Genomic DNA, 8,659 nt, shown 5'->3' on the forward strand with positions numbered 1-8,659 from the left:
CATGCTGAGCAGCCATGCTACTGTTCTCTTCTGGCAGGAACAAGGTGGTTCTGCAGCCTGTCTCAGAGGAAGCAGAGCTCCTTCACAAAAGGAGCCTGGTGTCTGGTGCTGTTTGTGTTTCAGCCCTTGGGAAGGTCTCTGTGGTGCTCTCTTGTGCCTTTGGACTCAGCACAGTTGGCTCAGCCTGCCAGAATTAGGTAAAGTGTGTGCTTGTGAGCAGAGCTGAAATACAGTTGTCTCTATTCAGCTCTACCTTCAGAGCCACCTGCCAGCCAGGGATGGAGTTTGCATGTCAGGAGAAAGGAACTGCTTGGGAAAGGGAAGTCTGAGTTGTCTGGGGGATCAGGGACACCTCAAAGGACATTGAAGGCACCCCGGGCCTGGCAGCAAGTGGAGGGAGCAACCTGAGAACAGGGTTGCTCCTTCCAAATAACTGGAAACAGAGGAACACGAAGACTTTTAGGGAACTGTGAGTAAGTAAAGGATACCTCAGGGAGAGGAAGAGAAATTACACAGAGGGAAGAGAGAGAGGGAAGGCAGCAAAACAGCAAAGGGTCAGGAGGAGGGGAATCCTGGTGCTTGGTGTGGTGGTGACTGTGGCCAGTGAAGGAGTATGGCAGCAGTTCTGTGCACCTACCATAAATCTCAATGTCATCATAGATGTCAGTGTCCCTGCAAGGACAAAGATGGGGTGCTGTGGGCAGTGTGGTGTCCCATGTTCCACCACCTGCCAACTCCAAGGCAAGGACCAGCTCCTGCTGCCGTGTTTGTCTCAGCTCCTCCTGACTGTCTGTGGACTCTGGTGTCCACCTGCAGCCCTGTTTGCCCCTCCCAGTGCTGTGCTCCCCCTGCATGGCTGGGACCATCTGGAGTGGGGTTAAGATGACTCTGGCCCCTCTCAGGATGCTCCAGACCCGGCTCTGCAGAGGGGCTGCACCCTCACCCTGTCCCAGCAGCAGCCTCTGAGCAGTGTCTGGGCAGGTCCCACACGAGGGACCACAGCCTGGGGAGTGCTTCCAGTGTCCCAGTGACAGAATCTCTCCTGACACCAGAAATGGCAGATTCCACCCCAGGGGAACCTGCTGGTGTTGGGCTTATGGTCACAGCCTGAGCTGGGTAGTTTTGAGTTGTCAGCCAGGACTAGTTTGGTACTGGCCACTCATGGAGCAGTTGTTGCAGCTCATGGAGTGGAGATGAAGGGGCTGGGAAAGGGTACTCACAGAGGCAGCATCACAGCCCGGGGCACGTAGCCATCTGCAACAGAGTGAAGAAAAACATGTCAGATTGTGCTGGGAACCAGGGCATGAGAAGGAATCACTCCAGCACCTGCCCCTGCCCAGGGTTTAGCAACACCTCATGTTCCCAGAAAGAGCTGGGACAAAGAGGAATCCAGCTCTGGGCAGCCCAGCTGGACCCTTAGGAGGAACCTGCTCTGGGCAGTGTCAGGAAGGAGCCTGCCAGGCTGAATGGCAGCTGGCAGGGAAGAACCTGATCCCTTCCCCTCTCCCTGAGGGATCTGCAGCCCATTCCACATGGAGGCTTTGAGGACTGCAAAAGCTTTTGGCAGAGGGAAAGGACAAGCCCATCTCACAGCAGAAATGCTGCTGCTGAGTGGAAGAGCAGGACGTTTGTGCAGAGAAAAGTGGGAACCTTCTTAGGATAGCATGGTACCTGTCAGATCTGTCTGACAGGTGGAGGAGACCTGTCAGGTCTGTCAGGGAATGTTTGCACGAAGAAGCTTCTTCCCAAAACTGTGCTGTGCTCCCTGCTGTGGGAGAGCCCCATCCCCCTGCAGACTTACACCTCCTCTGGCTGTTCCGGCAGAGGATTTGCTCCTGATTTGTAAACTGAATGACATCAAGGATTTCTCCCGGTCTCAGTGGCAGGTTCTTCGCTCCGCCCCTCTTCTCTGTTGCTGCAGGGTCGACCATCATCTGAGTCAGGACATGGATGCTGCCTTCGAACTGAAACACAAACAGCAGCGCCCGTGGGGAGCTGAGTCAGGCAGGTCTGACCGCCCTCCCTCCTTGAAAAAAACAGATTCCTCTCTGGCCAAATGGTCTGTGGGACTGGTCTGATCTGGGGGAATAGGGCAGGTGTGACCTGGGGGAACAAGGCAGGGTGTGATCTGGGTATCGTTGGTCCCTGTGGAGCACAGCTCCTTTCTGCCATTGCACTGCACCCTTCCCAGAAGGGGAGAAGAAGCTCAAAGGGAAAAGTGATCACTCACTGCTGCTCACCTTGAATTTCTTCTGAAACCCCCTGTCCATCTTCTCTTCTTTCTTGCATGCCTTGAGTGTCATTGTCTTCATCTTCTGGGACACCTGGGATTCTCTGCAGCCATTGAAAGCCATGGGAAGGTTCAGATGACCCCATCCCATGCTCTGCTCCCTCTCATCCCCTTCTCCCTGCTGGCTGCTCCCCATTGCATTTCCCTGTGCCAGCCCTGGGGCTGTGGAAGCTCTCAGGGCAAGGTGTACAGCTTGTGCTCTTCCCCACAGACCTTCCTATTGCAAGCCCAGCAGAGACCATTAAAGCAGCAGCTTTGTCAGAGCAGCAAGGAGCCCTGGCCATCTTGGGATCCTTAGAAAGAGTAAAAAAAGACCCATTACCTCTGTGTAGCTGCCAGCAAGGTAACCCTGTTAGAGGCTCGGCCAGCATTTCCACCTGTAAAACCAAACCCCAGGAGAGGCACTGCCATGAAGCTGCTGTGAGGAGTAAACACTTGCCAAAACAGGATACAAAGAGCAGCAAGAGCTCTCTCCTCCTGGGACCAAATCCTGAGTTTGCCCCCAGGTGTGGGGGGACCAAGGTTTCCTGTGCCCAGGTACAAGAGGAACGCACTGCCCTCCTGTGTGGGGGAGCAGCAGGCTTAGCACAGCCCTGCCGCTGCCCACGGCTCACTGGGGCCTCGCGGCTCTCAGAGCTGCAGGTCTCACCCCAAACAGACCCAAGCCCCCCCTGTACTCACCTCCTCTGGGGCAGGGATACACTGGCAGCTGGCACACAGGAGGCAGCAGAAGGCCTGGTCTTCTCCTGGCCAGCTCAACAGGCTCAACATCATCGTAGATCTCATCTTCACCCCTGTGGTGAGGCAGAGCACGGTTAGGAGGTGCTGCTGCAGTGACGGCGTTGGGGGCTGAGGGCAGGAATCAGGCTGCCAGGAGGAGGGTGGGCTGGCCATGGACTGGCCCTGGCTCTGGGCCAGAGCTGGACAGCAGCTCCGTGCCCTGTGCCAGCAGCTCCTCACACAGCTGGATGCTGACAGGGTGCAATGGCCACAGTGAGGTAGCATAGCCCCAAGGGATGGCCGCACTTCACACTGTGGGAGCTGCTTCCACACCCTGTGCTCCAGCAGCAGGCAGGAAAACCCAAACATCCTCTTGCTGTCACATCTTGTGCCCTTCCCAGTGGCTTGGCACAGCCTGGAACAGCAGTGCTGCTCAGTCCTTACCCCATGCCTCCCGGAGCATCCTGCAGTGGGAACCGTGCAGGCACTGATGCAGCACAGCCTGGTTGCAGGTGACCTGTGACAAACAGCAGAACAGGAGGGAGCAGGGAGGGATTATTTCATATTTTCTCCTCAGCTCTATCAGACACCCTGAGGTCAGAGCCACTCTGGGCTGGATTTAGTGCAGGGGGAGGTGGGGAGATAAAACTGACTACACATCTCGATAGAGCAAGAAGTTTTTTACTCCATAGCCCATCCAGGGATTTTCTTCCAGCACACTGGTGCACAGCTCATCAGATTCCTCACTGAGGACCCTAAATATGTATTTTCCTACTTGTATATTTTTAATGATACTTTCTTCCTGGACAAATGATGGAAGGAGAGGGGAAGAGGCCAAAATAGGTATCATGAATATGGAAAACCCTTAAATTTCAGATATGTACCAGAATCAGGGCAAGTCCTGGATATGTCCACATGCTCAGGAGCATCACCAGTCACAACATACTGCTGCCCCTTTTAGGATTGCCAGCATGACCCACCCCTGCTAACATGCCCTTATTTGTACCACAAGCCCTGTCTCCAGCCTGGTCAACCAGACCAACAAAAAACGGGCACAAAGCCCTGAGTACAACATCAAATCTCTGCTGGTCTATGGTACCAAGTAATACACGATCAGATACTTGGCCCTAAATATCTTAAGATTGCCCTTAAAATTAACAAAAATTATCAAATCAAGGCAAGGTGTGATTCTAGATGTTGCAGCTTGCCTTAGGACCCACAAGACAAATAAATACTTGTAGCCAGTCATGTGAGAATCTACCAGCACAACAGCGTGGCCAGACCTTTTAATTATAACATAGACCAGCTCGATTTTTCAGTTCTCTTAAGGAAAGGAAGTCTACTCTTATGGTTAGAGAAACTGAGCAAGAAATGGTATTTGAAACAGCTTTCATCAGCTGTAGTGTGGATTAGCAGAACAGCAACTGTGAGAAACCACCACAGCAGCGTGGCTCTGGAAGGCCACTGTGGAGCGCGGTGGGGCAGTGTCTGCCTGGCACCTCCCCTCCTGCTCATGCCCATCGCCCCCAGGCCTGCCCCCGGGCACCTCTGGGAAGAGTCTGGCCCCATTTTCTCCCTGTTAGGTAGCTGTGGGCAGTGAGGTCTCCCCTTCTTCCCTCTCCTCCCAGCTGAACAAGCCTGGGTCTCAGCCCTTCTTTCTCCATGTGCTCCAGTCCCCGGCCATCTTGGGCTCACTCCAATTTGGCAATATCTCTCACGTTACTTACTCCAACCTTACTTCCTACAAACACTCCAGAGATGGAAACTTGCGCCCAGCCAGGGACAGGGCACTTTGTTTTCTCACCTGCCCTCCTTCTCTCTCATTCTCATCCTCATGCTGTTACCTATAACAGCCCCTTTGGTAATACACCTCTCCATAAGCCTTCCCAGTATTTCCATCTCCCAAGAGCTGCAGGCTCTAACTGGGGAGATTTTCCTTCCTGAATGAGCAGTGCCCTTTCCTGAGGGACTTTCCTATGCCTGGCCATACCCAGCTGAGCACTCCTTGGTGGTTCTGTGGCAGGACAGATGGATGTCCCAGGATGTGCAGCTGCTCTGAACTTTGCCAAATCCACATCAGGAGGGCGCCGGGGCTTGCCTGGCTTCACTCCCAGTGCCCTGACATGAGGCAAAGGCTTCCTCCGGGGCACAGCTGGGTGCTCCATCCTTTGGGGGCTTCCCACCACAAGCAGGGGGGCTGCAGCAGCTGTGCCTTTGGCAAGAACCACTGGAGCCCCCTTGTCTTTGGCAGGTGGCCATGTCTGCTGGGCTGGCTTCCTGTGGGGAGGATCAGAGCTGGCTTCCACCTTCTTGTTCAACACATCTCCTGCTGGCTTTGCACGCACTGGGTGGAAGTTGGCACCCGGAGCCGTCCCCTTCTTCCGACACAGCATTCGCGCCGGGGTCTCGCAGGTGGAATGAGGTGAATGCTGTCCCAAACTCTGACCTGTACTGTGAGGTGGAGAGGCCCTGCTGCAGTCCCTCCTGCTCCAGGGGACCTCCTGAGGAGGATCCTCCTTGGAGGCCATGGCAGAGGTCTGTCCTGGCTCTGGTCCATGAGAGGTGGCAGGCTGACTCTCTGGCCAGCCACCCACTTTGGGAGGCTCTTTCCTGTTCTGTTGGAACTTTGCCCGAAGGTGCCTCACCACGGCATCTCTCCCCTCCAGAGGCATCTGCAACCATTAAGAAAAACAGTTCCAGTTAAAACACCATGGAGGAGAATGAGTCAAAATTCACCCTGGGGAATGTGGTATTCCTTCAACACGGTCTCACACTAAGTCTTCTCCACAAAATGAGGTCTTTGCTCAAAAAGGTCCTGAATATATCTGAGTAAACAACATGGGGCTGCACCAAACTGGGACCAGGTTACCTCACCACGAGGGCATCCAGGAGACCTTTCATGGAGTCTTTTGGTCTGATCCACCCTCTGTACACTACCAAGGACCATCAGATCAGAGGGACTGGGTGGTAGTAGCAAAGCTCCTGAGGGCAGAATCTGAGATCCAGAGATTTCCCAGAGCTCACATGGGAGCAACCTGCCTTGCCCTTGTCCTGTTTTCCATGATGAGTTGGTGGGGGAGACTGCACAGGGCCATTGGGTCCCTCCCTGGAGGAAAAGTGGGGATGGCACTGCTGAGACTCATTCCACCAAAGCCTGTGTGCAGAAAAAACAAGGCCAAGAGGCAGCAGACTGCCCTACTTTTCTGACACGTGTCTTTCCTGTGTGGTTCACACTGTGCACACACAAACCAGGACACATCTGCTCCAGCATAGAGCTGCCTTTAACTTCCTTAGTGACAAAATTCACTTTTCTCTAGAGCCTCCATAGAAGCACTGCCTGGAGGAGGCTGTGAACGGCTCTTGGAAGAAGACTGCCATGTTGGAGGTATGGCACAAAGCTACGGGATGGGGCTACATTTTTCCTAATCTTCTGAGATGGACCTTGTGAGAGGGGAGGGATCACCTTACCCTCCCCATCTTTCTCTCACCCCCTGTCTCCAGACCACAGTGTCCCTTTGCACCACAGCTGGCTGCTTCGCTGGAGCTGTATGCCTCGATTTTGGAGTTTTTATCCTTCTGGGATTTCAGTTTGGGTTTGTGATTGCATAATTTTTATTTTCACAAGGGAAAGGCTGATATGGAGAGAAGCTGATGCAATATTTTTAGACATAACTGATCAAATGTATATATACAGACTTACAAAAGTGCAAGTTCCCCAGGCAAACACCCCAGTTTTCCTGGTAAACCCCCAAATGCTGCAGTTGTATAGCAGTGCTGAAGCAGCATGAATGTGCCATTTCCTGTATACCATCACTGGGCCTTTCACTCAAATTAGTGAAAAAAGCAATGTTTTCCAGATTCCCAAACATGCTGTTGGGATTTTTGACACCTGAATGATTTGGTGGTTTGTAATGATCAATTTTGGGCTTGTTCCATGAGCTGGGACTTACTCAGAGCCCTTGGATGTACAGCATTGCCATCACTGTGATCAGTTCCAGCTTTTCCAATCCATTTTGTGCTGGTGGAGGCTCTCCTGGACTCAGTGGGAGTGTGGCCTCCTCCTTTCACAGATGTTTATATTCAGCGTAAGTTCACTCAGAAAATCTTCCTCCAAGCCCAGAAACTGGTCAGAGGTCTTTGAAGCTCCATCCAGCTCAGATGTACAGGAGGACTTTGGCTTTCAGGAGTAGTGAGGGTGTTGGCCACATCCAACCCCTCACAAGGACATCCCCAAAACCCTTCCAACCAGGACATATGGCTCGCAGTGTCCTGTCCCCATGCCCACCATAGCCCAGGTCTGGTTCTTACTCACCATCTTCCATCAGTGGGTGCTTTCCTGTGTGCTCACCTCCTTGCTGAAGACCACCCAAAGCATTCTGGACAAGCCTCTCTGAGGCGCCCTCCCTTGAAACCAGCAGCTCTTTCTTAACAGCTGGTGAGGAGCTGTGTGCAATGCCAGGAAGTTGCTTTTGCCTGATGAGACCTGGTGAGACCGCACAAGGAGGAGGAGAAAGAGGAGGAGGAGCAGCTCTTGGTACAGTGCTAGTTTGGCTCGGCAGCTGTTTGACACTTGCAGCCCACCAAGCCCTGCTGGCCCTAAGAGGAGAGCCCCAGTTTCGGGAACTGACTGCGGGATGCGAGGGGATGGGAGCAGGAGGGTGGGCAATGTCCTTGTCCGGTGGTGGCTCAGGATTCCTCTGCAGGTCAGGTCTCAAAGCTGCACAGGATTTGCAGGGTGGGGAGGTGCCGGGGAGGTGCAGCTGAGCTCTGCGGGAGCACAGAAAAGCTGGGTGAGGACCTGTGGCTTCCTGGAATTAGTCTCTTCATGTGGGACATGAGCTTCACTGAAGAGCCTAATTCCTCTGGGAAGCAAGGGGGAGCTGTGCACGGCAGGGCGTTGTGTTGGGCCATCACAGTGTCTAACTGTCCTGGTGTCACTGTTTACTGCCTCTGAGGCAGGAATGGTCTGGCAGTCGAGTCAAGCCCTGGCAGGGGTGCTCTGGCCAGCTGGTTGGTGCTGGTGTCCGTGCTCCAGGATCCGCGCGTCCCTGCAGCCCTTTGGGACAGTGTCCCACCAGCAGTTCCCGAGGTGGCTCCTGCCTGCAGATGGTTTAAGGATAAGACAGAGTTTGAGGACATGGGCAAGGCTGGGGCAGGCACCTGACGGCCAAGGGAGGTGGTCCCGGGGGTCCTGTGGAGGGTGGTGGGTGCGCTGGGGGCATTGGAGGGCTCCTCACCAGCTGGAGATGGGATGGAGAAGCGGTGCTGGGAGGTCCCACACTGGGCCCACGGGGAGCAGCGCGGGCAGACAGCAGTGACGGCCACCCCCCACCCGCCCCGCTGCTCCTGCCGCTGCAAAGGCGAGGACACGTCCCTGTCTGTGCGGAGAGGGAGACCCGAGAGCCGTGCCGGGGCACGGAGGGTGGCAGGGAGGCACTGAGGGCCGTCTGTGGGGAGGAGCGGGATGGGGCTGAGGGGGCTGTGTTAGGGACACGGTGAAGGGGAGGATGAGGGGCCGTGTTCGGGGATGGGATGAAGGGGAAGACGAGCCGCTGTGTCTGGCGCCGGCCTGAAGGGGACGAGGAGGGGCCGTGCTCGAGGCCGGGGCGCTGCGGGGCCCGGCCGAGGGCGCAGCGAGGCCCCGCCGAG

At 54.9% G+C, this 8,659-nt stretch overlaps 2 protein-coding genes across 2 annotated transcripts in view; one reads left to right on the forward strand and one right to left on the reverse strand.

The window, feature by feature from the left end:
• Window positions 1-150: 150 nt before the first annotated feature.
• Window positions 151-5,052, reverse strand: PRAM1 (PML-RARA regulated adaptor molecule 1). Its single transcript, XM_041422804.1, has 9 exons — window positions 5,001-5,052; window positions 3,455-3,527; window positions 2,972-3,084; window positions 2,613-2,667; window positions 2,241-2,334; window positions 1,802-1,964; window positions 1,221-1,254; window positions 638-672; window positions 151-184 (listed from the first exon to the last, which is right to left on the reverse strand). Exons 2-9 carry the CDS (start codon window positions 3,457-3,459, stop codon window positions 180-182), a joined length of 504 nt encoding a protein of 167 aa, XP_041278738.1. The 5' UTR covers window positions 3,460-3,527; window positions 5,001-5,052; the 3' UTR covers window positions 151-179.
• Window positions 5,053-8,261: 3,209 nt separating this feature from the next.
• Window positions 8,262-8,659, forward strand: part of POLE4 (DNA polymerase epsilon 4, accessory subunit) — a 2,092-nt gene continuing 1,694 nt past the window's right edge. Inside the window, exon 1 of the mRNA XM_041422525.1 lies at window positions 8,262-8,390. Within this exon, the coding sequence (XP_041278459.1) occupies window positions 8,262-8,390 (129 nt within the window). The remainder of the gene's footprint in view (window positions 8,391-8,659) is intronic.

Source organism: Onychostruthus taczanowskii, unplaced genomic scaffold (genome assembly GCF_017590055.1).
Source record: "Onychostruthus taczanowskii isolate IOZ18803 unplaced genomic scaffold, ASM1759005v1 scaffold110, whole genome shotgun sequence".
NCBI lineage: Eukaryota > Metazoa > Chordata > Aves > Passeriformes > Passeridae > Onychostruthus > Onychostruthus taczanowskii.

What these genes read in the sequence shown, in the direction of transcription:
- PRAM1 (XM_041422804.1), bottom strand. An exon ending in CCGGAACAGCCAGAGGAGGT is followed by an intron (nt 1,255 to 1,801) that starts GTAAGTCTGCAG and finishes ACTCTGTTGCAG; the next exon opens with ATGGCTACGTGCCCCGGGCT. An exon ending in CGGGCTGTGATGCTGCCTCT is followed by an intron (nt 673 to 1,220) that starts GTGAGTACCCTT and finishes TTGTCCTTGCAG; the next exon opens with GGACACTGACATCTATGATG.